Source organism: Oncorhynchus keta, chromosome 37 (assembly GCF_023373465.1).
Source record: "Oncorhynchus keta strain PuntledgeMale-10-30-2019 chromosome 37, Oket_V2, whole genome shotgun sequence".
NCBI classification, from domain to species: domain Eukaryota; kingdom Metazoa; phylum Chordata; class Actinopteri; order Salmoniformes; family Salmonidae; genus Oncorhynchus; species Oncorhynchus keta.
The window spans coordinates 22,658,473-22,677,932 of NC_068457.1; the positions used below are offsets into that span (position 1 = coordinate 22,658,473).

The 19,460-nt window shown below is 45.8% G+C and overlaps 1 protein-coding gene across 5 annotated transcripts in view; it reads right to left on the bottom strand.

The window, feature by feature from the left end:
• LOC118374172 (interleukin-1 receptor accessory protein-like 1) overlaps positions 1 to 19,460 on the bottom strand; it is a 433,725-nt gene that overhangs the window by 45,448 nt on the left and 368,817 nt on the right. For all 5 annotated transcript variants that reach the window (XM_052499785.1, XM_052499788.1, XM_052499786.1 and 2 more), the window contains exon 8: positions 6,286 to 6,431. In XM_052499785.1, the coding sequence (XP_052355745.1) occupies positions 6,286 to 6,431 (146 nt within the window). The remainder of the gene's footprint in view (positions 1 to 6,285; positions 6,432 to 19,460) is intronic.

Genomic DNA, 19,460 nt, shown 5'->3' on the forward strand with positions numbered 1-19,460 from the left:
TCTCTCTCTCTCTCTCTCTTCTCTCTCTCTCTCTGTCCTCCCATTCTCTCTGTCCTCCCGTTCTCTCTCTCTCTCTCTCTCTCTCTCTCTCTCTCTCTCTCTCTCTCTCTCTCTCTCTCTCTCTCTCTCTCTCTCTCTGTTCTCTCTCTGTCCTCCCATTCTTTCTGTCCTCCCATTCCCTCTCTCTCTCTCTCTCTCTCTCTCTCTCTCTCTCTCTCTCTCTCTCTCTCTCTCTCTCTCTCTCTCTCTCTCTCTCTCTCTCTCTCTCTCTCTCTCTGTCCTCCCATTCTCTCTGTCCTCCCGTCTCTCTCTCTCTCTCTCTCTCTCTCTCTCTCTCTCTCTCTCTCTCTCTCTGTCCTCCCATTCTCTCTCTCTCTCTCTCTCTCTCTCTCTCTCTCTCTCTCTCTCTCTCTCTCTCTCTCTCTCTCTCTCTCTCTCTCTCTCTCTCTCTCTCTCTCTCTCTCTCTCTCTCTCTCTCTCTCTCTCTCTCTCTCTCTCTCAGTTCTTTTGATAATTGTTTTCTTTATTACATCCTCTGGCATTGCTGCTCTAATAACTTATTAATGGCAGCCGTTCAGCCTCGGTCGGTGTCGGTGCATTCAGTTTGGCCTGGAAGATGACACTGGCCCTCACTGATTTATCAGCATCGGCTGTACAAGGTGAGAATAATTTACTCTGTTTGAGGTGCTAAATTGTGGCAACGGGTGCATGAAATGTGACAGAAAATTACAGAGAGCCCGAGCCAGGAGAGGAGAGGAGCGCTCGGGCGGTGAGGAAGAAAACAAGCCAGCGGACCTTGGCTTTAATGGACATTGTTTTCAGTGTGTTTTGATGCACCACCGAGGCTCGTGACCTTGAGACAACGACGACGGATGGATAGAAAGGCTGCTATTTTCATCATTTTAATCCATGGGTTTTATAGAGAGATTTGTCAGGTTTGACACTGGCTGCTTAATCTTTATTCAGAGTGGCAAAAATGGCTTCCTTGTTGTTGTGGTTGTTTTCTGACAGGGTCATAAAGTCAATAGTGACAACAACCTTGGACCTCTACATAGCTTGTTTTATACTACATTGACTTTCGGCTCTATTCAACAGTGATTCAGAGGTCTACAACTCAGGCCCGTGAGTAGAAGGACCATGGAGCCCAAATCATTCCTAAATCTGAAGGATTTACTTGAACTAGTCCCACAGAGAAGGCCTCCCCAGTGAAATCACCTATTATAATGGATGCTTTCATCCAGTACCCAGGAGGCAAATAAGGTACCCTTTGTCCTCCTAATGATGAAATCAATCCATCGTCCTCCGCCTCTCTCTCCTGGAGACGCAGCACAGGGCAGCCAACACGCTCCACCACTCAACACCCTCCACACCTTCAACACCCTCCACACCCTCCACACCACCACACCTCCACACCCTCCACACCACACCCACAACCCACATGTCAGTGACAAATCCCGATGGCAGCCGTCCCTCCAAACACACTAGCCCTGTGAGGAGGAGGTGGGGGGGAAACAAGATGAATGGAGAGGTGCCCAGTAGCTCTGTCAAATCTATCGCTGTGTAAGTGAGGCACAGTCCCCGACCGTCGGGAGATCATTTGTCTTAATCTATGGGCGGAGAGTGTCAGGATGTGGGCTGTGGGCGCCAGGCAGAGAAGAATGGACCTCTTTAGTGTAATCTCTGACACCTGACCGACGGTGCGCTGATACACAGGGACAAGATCTTTGATTCAACCAGGAGATGGAGGGGAGAGAGAAGGAGAGAAGGAGAGGATGGTAGAGGATGAGGGGGTGTGGAGGAAGAGGAAGAGGGAAGAGGAGGTAGAGGATGGGGGGTGGGGAGTTAGAGGAAGAGGAGGTAGAGGATGAGGGGGTGGGGAAGAAGAGGAAGAGGAGGTAGAGGATGAGGGGTGGGGAGGAAGAGGAAGAGGAGGTATAGAATGAGGGGGTGGGGAGGAAGAGGAAGAGGAGGTAGAGGATGAGGGGGTGGGGAGGAAGAGGAAGAGGAGGTATAGAATGAGGGGTGGGGAGGAAGAGGAGCTAGAGGATGACGCGGTAGGGAGGAAGAGGGAAGAAAGGTAGAGGATGAGGGGGTGGGGAGGAAGAGGAGGTAGAGGATGGGGGTGGGGAGTTAGAGGAAGAGGAGGTAGAGGATGAGGGGGTGGGGAGGAAGAGGAGGTAGAGGATGAGGGGGTGGGGAGTTAGAGGAAGAGGAGGTAGAGGATGAGGGGGTGGGGAGGAAGAGGAGGTAGAGGATGAGGGGGTGGGGAGGAAGAGGAAGAGGAGGTATAGAATGAGGGGGTGGGGAGGAAGATGAAGAGGAGGTAGAGGATGAGGGGGTGGGGAGGAGGAGGGAAGAGGAGGTAGAGGATGAGGGGGTGGGGAGGAAGAGAAGGTATAGAATGAGGGGGTGCCGAGGAAGAGGAAGAGGAGGTAGAGGATGAGGGGTGGGGAGGAAGAGGAGGTATAGGATGAGGGGGTGGGGAGCAAGAGGAAGTATAGGAGGAAGAGAATGAGGGGTGGGGAGGAAGAGGAGGTAGAGGATGAGGGGGTGGGGAGGAAGAGGAAGAGGAGGTAGAGTATGTGGGGGTGGGGAGGAAGAGGAGGTAGAGCTAGATGGTTGTTTGGTTCTGGTGACATCACTCTTTATCATGTTGACTGCCTGGTGGATGGCTTGTGACATCACCCTTTATCATGTTGACTGTCTGGTGGATGGCTTGTGACATCACCCTTTATCATGTTGACTGTCTGGTGGATGGCTTGTGACATCACCCTTTATCATGTTGGCTGTCTGGTGGATGGCTTGTGACATCACCATTTATCATGTTGGGTGTCTGGTGGATGGCTTGTGACATCACCCTTTATCATGTTGACTGTCTGGTGGATGGCTTGTGACATCACCCTTTATCATGTTGACTGTCTGGTGGATGGCTTGTGACATCACCCTTTATCATGTTGACTGTCTGGTGGATGGCTTGTGACATCACCATTTATCATGTTGGGTGTCTGGTGGATGGCTTGTGACATCACCCTTTATCATGTTGACTGTCTGGTGGATGGCTTGTGACATCACCCTTTATCATGTTGACTGTCTGGTGGATGGCTTGTGACATCACCCTTTATCATGTTGACTGTCTGGTGGATGGCTTGTGACATCACCCTTTATCATGTTGACTGTCTGGTGGATGGATTGTGACATCACCCTTTATCATGTTGACTGTCTGGTGGATGGCTTGTGACATCACCCTTTATCATGTTGACTGTCTGGTGGATGGCTTGTGACATCACCCTTTATCATGTTGACTGTCTGGTGGATGGCTTGTGACATCACCCTTTATCATGTTGACTGTCTGGTGGATGGCTTGTGACATCACCCTTTATCATGTTGACTGTCTGGTGGATGGCTTGTGACATCGCCCTTTATCATGTTGACTGTCTGGTGGATGGATTGTGACATCACCCTTTATCATGTTGACTGTCTGGTGGATGGCTTGTGACATCACCCTTTATCATGTTGACTGTCTGGTGGATGGATTGTGACATCACCCTTTATCATGTTGACTGTCTGGTGGATGGATTGTGACATCACCCTTTATCATGTTGACTGTCTGGTGGATGGCTTGTGACATCCCCCTTTATCATGTTGACTGTCTGGTGGATGGATTGTGACATCACCCTTTATCATGTTGACTGTCTGGTGGATGGCTTGTGACATCACCCTTTATCATGTTGACTGTCTGGTGGATGGCTTGTGTCATGACGTGGCCCTCTTTGGATATAGCAAGCACCAACTCTCTCTCTCTCACCACCTCTCTCTACCCAGCCTCTGTTATCTCAGGTCGTAAATTCATGGAGGAGACTCTCTCCCTCATGCAGTATAGAGAGAGAAAGGTTCACAGTAGAACAAAGGAACTTATTCTATCTCACAGAACTTAAGAACTGAACAATATCCATGTTTTGGAGAATGTGTAACCGGTCGGTGGAGAATCCAGCTACGACCGGTCCGTTTTCTTTAATGTTTGTGACCTCATTGAGAGAAAATACAGCCACATTACCATGACTCTGTTTATACAAGAGTCTCCATTATGAGATTTGCATCTAATTATTATATAAAATGAATGAGTAAAGATGAAACTATTTGTGAACGTATGTAATGTGATTTTAAACTGCAAATGAAAGAGAATCCAATTCCCTTTAAAGTTTCACTAAGTCATTGGCCCGCCCCCGTGAGCACAGACATCGATCTGGCGTCATGGGACAGCCTTTTTACTGTGCCGAATAAAACCCACACCTGGAGAAGCCCACTTCAGACCATGTGTACCTCGAGCATCGAGGGGGCTAAGGTTTGAGTAGAGACCACAAAAACCACAGGACAAGCTAAGGTTGTAATGGTTGCTGAATTCTTAACCATGTGGTTAAACTCTGAGACTATCGATCCGACAGAATAAAAGCAACTCTTCGATACTAATTACTAGTCTGCAGCTAGACGTTATGTCGACCTGAAATGCGAAGGCCGACAACCGCCGACACATCTATTCTATAAGAACATTTCTGAATGTTACTCTGAAGTATCCATTCTAACCAAAGTCCCCAGGGATGCAGAGAGAATCTCAGATGAACTTTCCAACAGAAAAAGGACAATTCCAACAGATATATATATATATATATATATATATATATATATATATATATATATATATATGATTGCAGTTATCTCGAATGAGTGAGTGTTCATTGCATTTCAATTATTATAATTATCAACTGTGTAGTGTCTTGTCTTTCACGCCCTTCTCAGTCCCTTTGTCTACCAAGCCGCCATACCGGTTTAGCCCACTAGGGCACATCCCTTATCGATTCCTTGTAACCATATCTACTGTTTGTTTGTTTGTTATGCATTTCTGTTATTATTTAGTTAGTAAATAAATGATTAAGATAATTGATGTATGGATGATTCATAGTGAAGGCTGGGTTCATGCAGATAAACATCACCAACGTTTGGAATGAGACTAACGTGAGGTAAAGAATCATTCATTCATTAGAAGATTTATTGATCAGATATGAAAATATCTGAAGTTATATTAGGAAAATTATAACTTTGTAATCTGAAGATTTTCCTTGGTGCCCCAACTTCCTAGGTAATTACATTTACATGACTTGTTTTAATCAAGTAATAATAATTACAGAGAATTGATTTGATAAAATAAGTATTCACTTTAATGATGCCAAAGACAGAACACTTGTGACATCACCCTTTATCATGTTGGCTGCCTGGTGGATGGCTTGTGTTGTGTTGTTGGGGGACCAGGCCCTGTCTGGTGGATGGCTTGTGTTATGGTGTTGGGGGACCAGGCCCTGTCTGGTGGATGGCTTGTGTTATGGTGTTGGGGGACCAGGCCCTGTCTGGTGGATGGCTTGTGTTATGGTGTTGGGGGACCAGGCCCTGTCTGGTGGATGGCTTGTGTTATGGTGTTGGGGGACCAGGCCCTGTCTGGTGGATGGCTTGTGTTATGGTGTTGGGGGACCAGGCCCTGTCTGGTGGATGGCTTGTGTTATGGTGTTGGGGGATCAGGCCCTGTCTGGTGGATGGCTTGTGTTATGGTGTTGGGGGATCAGGCCCTGTCTGGTAGATAGCTTTGTTGTGGTGTTGGGGGATCAGGCCCTGTCTGGTAGATAGCTTTCTTATGGTGTTGGGGGATCAGGCCCTGTCTGGTAGATAGCTTTGTTGTGGTGTTGGGGGATCAGGCCCTGTCTGCTGGATAGCTTTGTTATGGTGTTGTGGTGTTCTGGGATCAGGCCCTGTCTGGTAGATAGCTTTGTTGTGGTGTTGTTGGATCAGGCCTTGTCTGGTGGATAGTTTTGTTGTGGTGTTGGGGGATCAGGTCTTGTCTGGTGGATATCTTGTTTTGTGGTGTTGTGAGATTGGGCCGTGCTCTGGAATGAAGCTAATGCTGTCACCATGGTGATGGATGGAGATGCATTGAGTCCAGGCCCTGCTCTGGTAGACGTTAGTCAGCCAATGGGCTCTGACCACCAAGATTTGAAAGGATGCAACGTGTCTAGAAAAACAGACAGAGATGAACACGGTCCCTCTGCTGCTTCTCTGAATTGGCAACAAGATAACAGCTGTCTATCTGTCGGTCTCTGCCTTGAAAACACATTTCAATGTTTGACGTTGATGTGACATTAAGCAGGTATCTAAAAAGTGAAACAGACAGAATAACCTTCAGATAATTATGGTTTTAAGTGAAAACTCAGCTGTGTGTGTGTGTGTGTGTGTGTGTCCTACCTCTTTTTGTGAGCTGGATGTTAGCCTGCCGTCTGCCGTTGCCATTCTCCACGAAGCAGGAGTAGTTCCCCAGATCAGCCTCTTCCACCGAGTCAATGGTCAGGGTGATCGACACCTCCTGCTCTCCCAGGTGCTCCCGGATAAGCCTGCAGAGAAGACAATAGAAGAGGAGAAGAGAATAGGAGAGGAGAGAAGCAGAGAGGAGAACGTAGAGAAAAGGGGAGGAGAAGAGAGAAGGGAGAAGAGAGGAGGGAGAACAGAGAAGGGAGAAGAGAGGAGGGAGAACAGAGAAGAGAAAGTCTCTGTGAGGATTCTGTCTGTGATTGATTGACAATTACCAAGCATTATCCCCCTCACTGTGACTGTGATTACCCAGGAGGGCTGGCTTGGGGGGCAGATTAGCGAGGATGCTAATTTCACTGGAGATGTGACTTGACATGAATTGGCCTTGATACAGATTGTGGACAGAACAGCAGTAAAAGCATCACCACAAGTGATGGTACACTTTACAAACCATGGATGACCGTAATACCACAGTCAGTCATCATTTCTACAGACTTTACAGTCATTTCATTGAAAGTCAACAGCATTGTTTCAGCTCGCACAGTGTTGTAAGATAACTAGCTAAATAATGAGGTTGAAAAAGTATCTTGTTATAGCGGCATGCTGCTATGGAAACGGAGGAACGGCAGAGAAAAACAATATGAGTTAAAGAGTAAAGGAATCTCTCCTGCTCGGCACACACAGAGCAGGCGGAACAAATAGAAAAATAATGATCTCTATTCTTTAGTGTTTACACATATCGGCCGCCATTCTGTTTCTTTTATGACACTGAGCCTAATAATGCGAAAAGACAACTGTACGAATGTCACTTGCTGTTGTTCTCCTCTCCCTTGGGGACACTTGAATGTGGTTCAGAACTATCAATCCCATTTCTCCTCTTCATCATGTCTGGGAAGCATGGGGAAGTTCATCAGGTCAATTACACAGTGCAGTACAGATGGTGGAAGTGGAAGGCACACTGACATGGGGAATCTAGTATTTACAGTTGTGGTAATGCCCTTAGCTTTCCAACACCCAACTGCTTCTAACTGAGGATCCATGAAGGATCCATGAAGGAGATAAGGTGGCAAGACCTGTTGGACTAGGAGAGGAGGAGGTGGAGGAGGGTGGGGGGGAGAGGTGAAGGAAGGGGAGAGGAGGAGGTGGAGGAGGGTGGGGGGGGAGAGGTGAAGGAAGGGGGAGGAGGAGGTGAAGAGGAGGTTGGTGGAAGGAGGGAGGAATGTGGAGGAGGGAGCAGGTTGTTGGGGAGTCACAGAGAAGGGACAATGATGTTCAACAGACTATATAGTAGACTAGATACAGAGACTGACGTGGAGACATTCAACAGACTATATAGTAGACTAGATGCAGAGACAGACGTGGAGACGTTCAACAGACTATATAGTAGACTAGATACAGAGACTGACGTGGAGACATTCAACAGACTATATAGTAGACTAGATACAGAGACTGACGTGGAGACGTTCAACAGACTATCACTAGACTAGATACAGAGACTGACGTGGAGACGTTCAACAGACTATATAGTAGACTAGATGCAGAGACTGACGTGGAGACGTTCAACAGACTATATAGTAGACTAGATACAGAGACTGACGTGGAGACATTCAACAGACTATACACTAGACTAGATACAGAGACTGACGTGGAGACGTTCAACAAACTATATAGTAGACTAGATACAGAGACTGACGTGGAGACATTCAACAGACTATACACTAGACTAGATACAGAGACTGACGTGGAGACGTTCAACAAACTATATAGTAGACTAGATACAGAGACTGACGTGGAGACATTCAACAGACTATACACTAGACTAGATGCAGAGACTGACGTGGAGACGTTCAACAAACTATATAGTAGACTAGATACAGAGACTGACGTGGAGACATTCAACAGACTATACACTAGACTAGATACAGAGACTGACGTGGAGACGTTCAACAAACTATATAGTAGACTAGATACAGAGACTGACGTGGAGACATTCAACAGACTATACACTAGACTAGATGCAGAGATTGACGTGGAGACGTTCAACAAACTATATAGTAGACTAGACACAGAGACTGACGTGGAGACATTCAACAGACTATACACTAGACTAGATACAGAGACTGACGTGGAGACGTTCAACAGACTATACACTAGACTAGATACAGAGACTGACGTGGAGACATTCAACAGACTATACACTAGACTAGATACAGAGACTGACGTGGAGACGTTCAACAGACTATACACTAGACTAGATGCAGAGACTGACGTGGAGACGTTTAACAGACTATATAGTAGACTAGATACAGAGACTGACGTGGAGACGTTCAACAGACTATATAGTAGACTAGATACAGAGACTGACGTGGAGACGTTCAACAGACTATATAGTAGACTAGATACAGAGACTGACGTGGAGACGTTTAACAGACTATATAGTAGACTAGATACAGAGACTGACGTGGAGACGTTCAACAGACTATATAGTAGACTAGATACAGAGACTGACGTGGAGACGTTCAACAGACTATACACTAGACTAGATACAGAGACTGACGTGGAGACATTCAACAGACTATATAGTAGACTAGATACAGAGACTGACGTGGAGACGTTCAACAGACTATATAGTAGACTAGATACAGAGACTGACGTGGAGACGTTCAACAGACTATATAGTAGACTAGATACAGAGACTGACGTGGAGACGTTCAACAGACTATATAGTAGACTAGATGCAGAGACTGACGTGGAGATGTTCAACAGACTATATAGTAGACTAGATACAGAGACTGACGTGGAGACGTTCAACAGACTATACACTAGACTAGATACAGAGACTGACGTGGAGATGTTCAACAGACTATATAGTAGACTAGATGCAGAGACTGACGTGGAGACGTTCAACAGACTATACACTAGACTAGATACAGAGACTGACGTGGAGACATTCAACAGACTATATAGTAGACTAGATACAGAGACTGACGTGGAGACGTTCAACAGACTATATAGTAGACTAGATACAGAGACTGACGTGGAGACGTTCAACAGACTATACACTAGACTAGATACAGAGACTGACGTGGAGACGTTCAACAGACTATATAGTAGACTAGATACAGAGACTGACGTGGAGACGTTCAACAGACTATATAGTAGACTAGATACAGAGACTGACGTGGAGACGTTCAACAGACTATACACTAGACTAGATACAGAGACTGACGTGGAGACGTTCAACAGACTATATAGTAGACTAGATACAGAGACTGACGTGGAGATGTACAACAGACTATATAGTAGACTAGATACAGAGACTGACGTGGAGACGTTCAACAGACTATATAGTAGACTAGATACAGAGACTGACGTGGAGACGTTCAACAGACTATATAGTAGACTAGATACAGAGACTGACGTGGAGACGTTCAACAGACTATATAGTAGACTAGATACAGAGACTGACGTGGAGACGTTCAACAGACTATATAGTAGACTAGATACAGAGACTGACGTGGAGACGTTCAACAGACTATATAGTAGACTAGATACAGAGACTGACGTGGAGATGTTCAACAGACTATACACTAGACTAGATACAGAGACTGACGTGGAGACGTTCAACAGACTATATAGTAGACTAGATACAGAGACTGACGTGGAGACGTTCAACAGACTATATAGTAGACTAGATACAGAGACTGACGTGGAGATGTTCAACAGACTATATAGTAGACTAGATACAGAGACTGACGTGGAGACATTCAACAGACTATACACTAGACTAGATACAGAGACTGACGTGGAGACGTTCAACAGACTATATAGTAGACTAGATACAGAGACTGACGTGGAGATGTTCAACAGACTATATAGTAGACTAGATACAGAGACTGACGTGGAGACATTCAACAGACTATATAGTAGACTAGATACAGAGACTGACGTGGAGATGTTCAACAGACTATACACTAGACTAGATACAGAGACTGACGTGGAGACGTTCAACAGACTATATAGTAGACTAGATACAGAGACTGACGTGGAGACGTTCAACAGACTATATAGTAGACTAGATACAGAGACTGACGTGGAGATGTTCAACAGACTATATAGTAGACTAGATACAGAGACTGACGTGGAGACGTTCAACAGACTATATAGTAGACTAGATACAGAGACTGACGTGGAGACGTTCAACAGACTATATAGTAGACTAGATACAGAGACTGACGTGGAGACGTTCAACAGACTATATAGTAGACTAGATACAGAGACTGACGTGGAGACGTTCAACAGACTATATAGTAGACTAGATACAGAGACTGACGTGGAGACGTTCAACAGACTATATAGTAGACTAGATACAGAGACTGACGTGGAGACGTTCAACAGACTATATAGTAGACTAGATACAGAGACTGACGTGGAGACGTTCAACAGACTATATAGTAGACTAGATACAGAGACTGACGTGGAGACGTTCAACAGACTATATAGTAGACTAGATGCAGAGACTGACGTGGAGACGTTCAACAGACTATATAGTAGACTAGATACAGAGACTGACGTGGAGACGTTCAACAGACTATATAGTAGACTAGATACAGAGACTGACGTGGAGACGTTCAACAGACTATATAGTAGACTAGATACAGAGACTGACGTGGAGACATTCAACAGACTATATAGTAGACTAGATACAGAGACTGACGTGGAGACGTTCAACAGACTATATAGTAGACTAGATACAGAGACTGACGTGGAGACATTCAACAGACTATATAGTAGACTAGATACAGAGACTGACGTGGAGACGTTCAACAGACTATCACTAGACTAGATACAGAGACTGACGTGGAGACGTTCAACAGACTATACACTAGACTAGATACAGAGGCTGACGTGGAGATGTACAACAGACTATATAGTAGACTAGATACAGAGACTGACGTGGAGACATTCAACAGACTATATAGTAGACTAGATACAGAGACTGACGTGGAGACGTTCAACAGACTATATAGTAGACTAGATACAGAGGCTGACGTGGAGACGTTCAACAGACTATATAGTAGACTAGATACAGAGACTGACGTGGAGACGTTCAACAGACTATACACTAGACTAGATACAGAGACTGACGTGGAGACATTCAACAGACTATATAGTAGACTAGATACAGAGACTGACGTGGAGACGTTCAACAGACTATATAGTAGACTAGATACAGAGACTGACGTGGAGACATTCAACAGACTATATAGTAGACTAGATACAGAGACTGACGTGGAGACGTTCAACAGACTATACACTAGACTAGATACAGAGACTGACGTGGAGACGTTCAACAGACTATATAGTAGACTAGATACAGAGACTGACGTGGAGACGTTCAACAGACTATATAGTAGACTAGATACAGAGACTGACGTGGAGACGTTCAACAGACTATCCACTAGACTAGATACAGAGACTGACGTGGAGACGTTCAACAGACTATACACTAGACTAGATACAGAGGCTGACGTGGAGATGTACAACAGACTATATAGTAGACTAGATACAGAGACTGACGTGGAGACATTCAACAGACTATATAGTAGACTAGATACAGAGACTGACGTGGAGACGTTCAACAGACTATATAGTAGACTAGATGCAGAGACTGACGTGGAGACGTTCAACAGACTATATAGTAGACTAGATACAGAGGCTGACGTGGAGATGTTCAACAGACTATACACTAGACTAGATACAGAGACTGACGTGGAGACATTCAACAGACTATATAGTAGACTAGATACAGAGACTGACGTGGAGACGTTCAACAGACTATATAGTAGACTAGATACAGAGACTGACGTGGAGACATTCAACAGACTATATAGTAGACTAGATGCAGAGACTGACGTGGAGACGTTCAACAGACTATATAGTAGACTAGATGCAGAGACTGACGTGGAGACATTCAACAGACTATATAGTAGACTAGATGCAGAGACTGACGTGGAGACATTCAACAGACTATATAGTAGACTAGATGCAGAGACTGACGTGGAGACATTCAACAGACTATATAGTAGACTAGATGCAGAGACAGACGTGGAGACGTTCAACAGACTATATAGTAGACTAGATACAGAGACTGACGTGGAGACATTCAACAGACTATATAGTAGACTAGATACAGAGACTGACGTGGAGACGTTCAACAGACTATCACTAGACTAGATACAGAGACTGACGTGGAGACGTTCAACAGACTATACACTAGACTAGATACAGAGGCTGACGTGGAGATGTACAACAGACTATATAGTAGACTAGATACAGAGACTGACGTGGAGACGTTCAACAGACTATATAGTAGACTAGATACAGAGACTGACGTGGAGACGTTCAACAGACTATATAGTAGACTAGATACAGAGGCTGACGTGGAGACGTTCAACAGACTATATAGTAGACTAGATACAGAGACTGACGTGGAGACGTTCAACAGACTATATAGTAGACTAGATACAGAGACTGACGTGGAGACGTTCAACAGACTATACACTAGACTAGATACAGAGACTGACGTGGAGACGTTCAACAGACTATATAGTAGACTAGATACAGAGGCTGACGTGGAGACGTTCAACAGACTATATAGTAGACTAGATACAGAGACTGACGTGGAGACGTTCAACAAACTATATAGTAGACTAGATACAGAGACTGACGTGGAGACGTTCAACAGAATATATAGTAGACTAGATACAGAGACTGGCGTGGAGACGTTCAACAGACTATATAGTAGACTAGATACAGAGACTGACGTGGAGACGTTCAACAGACTATATAGTAGACTAGATACAGAGACTGACGTGGAGACATTCAACAGACTATATAGTAGACTAGATGCAGAGACTGACGTGGAGACGTTCAACAGACTATATAGTAGACTAGATGCAGAGACTGACGTGGAGACATTCAACAGACTATATAGTAGACTAGATGCAGAGACTGACGTGGAGACATTCAACAGACTATATAGTAGACTAGATGCAGAGACTGGCGTGGAGACATTCAACAGACTATATAGTAGACTAGATGCAGAGACTGACGTGGAGACGTTCAACAGACTATATAGTAGACTAGATACAGAGACTGACGTGGAGACGTTCAACAGACTATATAGTAGACTAGATACAGAGACTGACGTGGAGACGTTCAACAGACTATACACTAGACTAGATACAGAGGCTGACGTGGAGACGTTCAACAGACTATATAGTAGACTAGATACAGAGGCTGACGTGGAGATGTTCAACAGACTATATAGTAGACTAGATACAGAGACTGGCGTGGAGACGTTCAACAGACTATATAGTAGACTAGATACAGAGACTGACGTGGAGACGTTCAACAGACTATATAGTAGACTAGATACAGAGACTGACGTGGAGACGTTCAACAGACTATATAGTAGACTAGATACAGAGACTGACGTGGAGACGTTCAACAGACTATATAGTAGACTAGATACAGAGACTGGCGTGGAGACGTTCAACAGACTATACACTAGACTAGATACAGAGACTGACGTGGAGACGTTCAACAGACTATATAGTAGACTAGATACAGAGGCTGACGTGGAGACGTTCAACAGACTATATAGTAGACTAGATACAGAGACTGACGTGGAGACGTTCAACAAACTATATAGTAGACTAGATACAGAGACTGACGTGGAGACGTTCAACAGACTATATAGTAGACTAGATACAGAGACTGACGTGGAGACGTTCAACAGACTATATAGTAGACTAGATACAGAGACTGACGTGGAGACGTTCAACAGACTATATAGTAGACTAGATACAGAGACTGACGTGGAGACATTCAACAGACTATACACTAGACTAGATACAGAGACTGACGTGGAGACGTTCAACAAACTATATAGTAGACTAGATACAGAGACTGACGTGGAGACGTTCAACAAACTATATAGTAGACTAGATACAGAGACTGACGTGGAGACGTTCAACAGACTATATAGTAGACTAGATACAGAGACTGACGTGGAGACGTTCAACAGACTATATAGTAGACTAGATACAGAGACTGACGTGGAGATGTTCAACAGACTATACACTAGACTAGATGCAGAGACTGACGTGGAGACGTTCAACAGACTATATAGTAGACTAGATACAGAGACTGACGTGGAGACATTCAACAGACTATATAGTAGACTAGATACAGAGACTGACGTGGAGACGTTCAACAGACTATATAGTAGACTAGATACAGAGACTGACGTGGAGACATTCAACAAACTATATAGTAGACTAGATACAGAGACTGACGTGGAGACATTCAACAGACTATATAGTAGACTAGATACAGAGACTGACGTGGAGACATTCAACAGACTATATAGTAGACTAGATACAGAGACTGACGTGGAGACATTCAACAGACTATATAGTAGACTAGATACAGAGACTGACGTGGAGACATTCAACAGACTATATAGTAGACTAGATACAGAGACTGACGTGGAGACATTCAACAGACTATATAGTAGACTAGATACAGAGACTGACGTGGAGACGTTCAACAGACTATATAGTAGACTAGATACAGAGACTGACGTGGAGACGTTCAACAGACTATATAGTAGACTAGATGCAGAGACTGACGTGGAGACATTCAACAGACTATATAGTAGAATAGATGCAGAGACTGACGTGGAGACGTTCACCAGACTATATAGTAGACTAGATACAGAGACTGACGTGGAGACGTTCAACAGACTATATAGTAGACTAGATACAGAGACTGACGTGGAGACGTTCAACAGACTATATAGTAGACTAGATACAGAGACTGACGTGGAGACGTTTAACAGACTATATAGTAGACTAGATACAGAGACTGACGTGGAGACGTCACCCGTTTCAGCCCATCATATAACCCAGAGGTGTTATGTGTGAGAGGTAATACAGAGCAGTCCTTCTGGTTTACCTTTAGATGAGAGGATAAAATGACATACATCATGGAGTGGTCTGGTCCCCAATTCATATGTGAGACGGTGATATCTCTTATAATGCACTCCTCCATCCCTACTGTTCTAATGATCTCGTTCCTCTTCAGACTGGATATTAAGACAGAAGTCTATACAGCCTAGAGGTTAAATGACTTCAGTCCTCTCTTGAGAGAGTTGAAGCATCTGTAATCATTTGCTTCTCATGACCATCTTGTCCTCCCCGTCTGTAATGTGGGATCACTGTACAGTAGTTCACAAACAAGAGAACATAATCATTTGAGGATGGGGAGTTACCGGGGTGATAGACGACTAAATCCCTCTCCATGATGAAGGAAGTTTCGGATGAACTTCCCCAACGGCATGGAGCCCAGACCAGGCTTTGTGGAATCTAGCTCTGACTACATTGATTCTCCCAAGATCAACACTTCAAAACATTTGAATTATTAAACGGCCACCTTGTCCCTATGTTTGTCCTCTGTAGTTGTGTTCCTTTCTGTTTGCTGGAATCCATACTATTTCAATAAACGGTAATCAAATATAACCACAGACTGTTTGCTCATTGCTGTTGTTCTAAGATGGCAATTCAGCACAAATGCACATGTGCCAATCTCAACAAGTAAACAGTCAGTGGTGGTATTTGAAAAGATATGCATTTCAGCAAACAAAGAAAGGAACGCAACTACAAACAACATCCTCCTCTCCAGCCCTCTTATCCTCCTCCATCCTTCTTATCCTCCTCCATCCCTCTCCATCCCTCTTATCCTCCTCCATCCCTCTCCAGCCCTCTTATCCTCCTCCATCCCTCTCCAGCCCTCTTATCCTCCTCCATCCCTCTCCATCCCTCTTATCCTCCTCCAGCCCTCTTATCCTCCTCCATCCTTCTTATCCTCCTCCATCCCTCTCCAGCCCTCTTATCCTCCTCCATCCCTCTTATCCTCCTCCAGCCCTCTTATCCTCCTCCATCCTTCTTATCCTCCTCCATCCCTCTTATCCTCCTCCATCCCTCTCCAGCCCTCTTATCCTCCTCCATCCTTCTCCAGCCCTCTTATCCTCCTCCATCCTTCTTATCCTCTTCCATCCCTCTCCAGCCCTCTTATCCTCCTCTATCCCTCTTATCCTCCTCCATCCCTCTCCAGCCCTCTTATCCTCCTCCATCCCCCTCCAGCCCTCTTATCCTCCTCCATCCCCCTCCAGCCCTCTTATCCTCCTCCATCCTTCTTATCCTCTTCCATCCCTCTCCAGCCCTCTTATCCTCCTCTATCCCTCTTATCCTCCTCCATCCCTCTCCAGCCCTCTTATCCTCCTCCATCCCTCTCCAGCCCTCTTGACACTAGCCACTTTAACTATGCCACTTTGTTTACATACTCATCTCATATGTATATACTGTACTCAATACCATCTACTGTATCTTGCCTATGCCGCTCTGTACCATCACTCATTCATATATCTTTATGTACATATTCTTTATCCCCTTACACTTGTGTGTATAAGACAGTAGTTTTGGAATTGTTAGCTAGATTACTTGTTGGTTATTACTGCATTGTCGGAACTAGAAGCACAAGCATTTTGCTACACTCGCATTAACATCTGCTAACCATGTGTATGTGACAAATAAAATTTGATTTGATTTGATTTGATTTATCCTCCTCCATCCCTCTTATCCTCCTCCATCCCTCTCCAGCCCTCTTATCCTCATCCATCCCTCTATATCCCTCTCTATCCCTCTCCATCCCTCTCTATCCCTCTCATCCACCTCCATCCCTCTATATCCCTCTCTATCCCTCTCCATCCACCTCCATCCCTCTATATCCCTCTCCATCCCTATCCATCCTCCTTCATCCCTCTCTATCCCTCTCCATCCTCCTCCATCCCTCTCCATCCTCCTCCATCCCTCTCTATCCCTATCCTTCCCTCTCCATCCTCCTCCATCCCTCTCTATCCCTATCCTTCCCTCTACATCCTCCTCCATCCCTCTCTATCCCTCTCCATCCACTTCCATCCCTCTCTATCCCTATCCTTCCCTCTCCATCCACCTCCATCCCTCTCTATCCCTATCCTTCCCTCTACATCCTCCTCCATCCCTCTCTATCCCTCTCTGTCCCTCTCCATCCCTATCTATCCCTCTCCATCCACCTCCATCCTCCTCCATCCCTCTCTTTATCCCTCTCCATCCACCTCCATCCCTCTCTATCCCTCTCCATCCCTTTCTATACCTCTCCATCCACCTCCATCCCTCTATATCCCTCTCCATCCACCTCCATCCCTCTCTATCCCTCTCCATCCACTTCCATCCCTCTTCATCCACCTCCATCCACCTCCATCCCTCTCCATCCACCTCCATTCCTCCATATCTCTCTCCATCCACCTCCATCCCTCTATATCCCTCTCTATCCCTCTCCATCCACCTCCATCCCTCTCTATCCCTCTCCATCCACCTCCATCCCTCTATATCCCTCTATATCCCTCTCTATCCCTCTCCATCCACCTCCATCCCTCTATATCCCTCTCCATCCCTATCCATCCCCCTCTATCCCTCTCCATCCTCCTCCATCCCTCTCCATCCTCCTCCATCCATATCCTTCCCTCTACATCCTCCTCCATCCCTCTCTATCCCTCTCCATCCTCCTCCATCCCTCTCTATCCCTATCCTTCCCTCTCCCTCCACCTCCATCCCTCTCTATCCACCTCCATCCCTCTCCATCCACCACCATCCTCCTCCATCCCTCTCCTTCCACCTCCATCCACCTCCATCCCTCTCTTTATCCCTCTCCATTCTCCTCCATCCCTCTATATCCCTTTCCATCCACCTCCATCCCTCTATATCCCTCTCCATCCTCCTCCATCCCCATCTATACCTCTCCATCATCCTCCATCCCTCTCCATCCACCTCCATCCCTCTCTATCCCTCTCCATCCCTTTCTATACCTCTCCATCCTCCTCCATCCCTCTCCATCCCTCTCTATCCCTCTCCATCCACCTCCATCCCTCTTTATCCCTCTCCATCCACCTCCATCCCTCTCTATCCCTCTCCATCCACTTCCATCCCTCTTCATCCACCTCCATCCACCTCCATCCCTCTCCATCCACCTCCATTCCTCCCTATCTCTCTCCATCCACCTCCATCCCTCTATATCCCTCTCCATCCACCTCCATCCCTCTCTATCCCTCTCCATCCACCTCCATCCCTCTTTGTCCCTCTCCATCCCTCTTTGTCCTTCTCTATCCACCTCCATCCCTCTCCATCCACCTCTATCCCTCTCTATCCCTCCCCATCCTCCTCCATCCCTCTCCATCCACCTCCATCCCTCTCTATCTCTCACCATCCACCTCCATCCCTCTATATCCCTCGCTATCCACCTCCATCCCTCTCTATCCCTTTCCATCCACCTCCATCCCTCTCCATCCACCTCCATCCCTCTCTATCCCTCTCCATCCACCTCCATCCCTCTATATCCCTCTCCATCCCTCTCTATCCCTCTCCATCCACCTCCATCCCTCTCCATCCCTCTCCATCCATCTCCATGCCTCTCCATCCCTCTCCATCCCTCTCTATCAACCGCCATCCCTCTCCATCCCTCTCCACCCCTCTCCATAGTTTGGTCAGCCAGGCAGCGACAGGGGATCGTGAGGCTGAAGGATGGATCTCCACTGATTGCTTTTTAAAGAGGCCTGCATGGCCATGTGTGTCGCTACATGGTTTTAATGGCTGGAGAAAAGCATTGGGAATCATCATGGGTCAGATCTGTCTCCGCTAGCTTTAAATGTCTTCCTGCACTATTAGAGATGGCTATTCTGGGTGATATCTGTCAAGTCTCGGTCGTGTGTGTGTGTGTGTGTGTGTGTGTGTGTGTGTGTGTGTGTGTGTGTGTGTGTGTGTGTGTGTGTGTGTGTGTGTGTGTGTGTGTGTGTGTGTGTGTGTGTGTGTGTGTGTGTGTGTGTGTGTGTATGTGTGTGTGTGTGAAGCTGAAGGAGGAGGCTAGATGAAAGGGTGTGGGGGTCCTTGATGTTCTCTGCAGTGAGAAGCCAGTGTGATCACACAACACCAGAGAGGAGAGCGGAAACATTG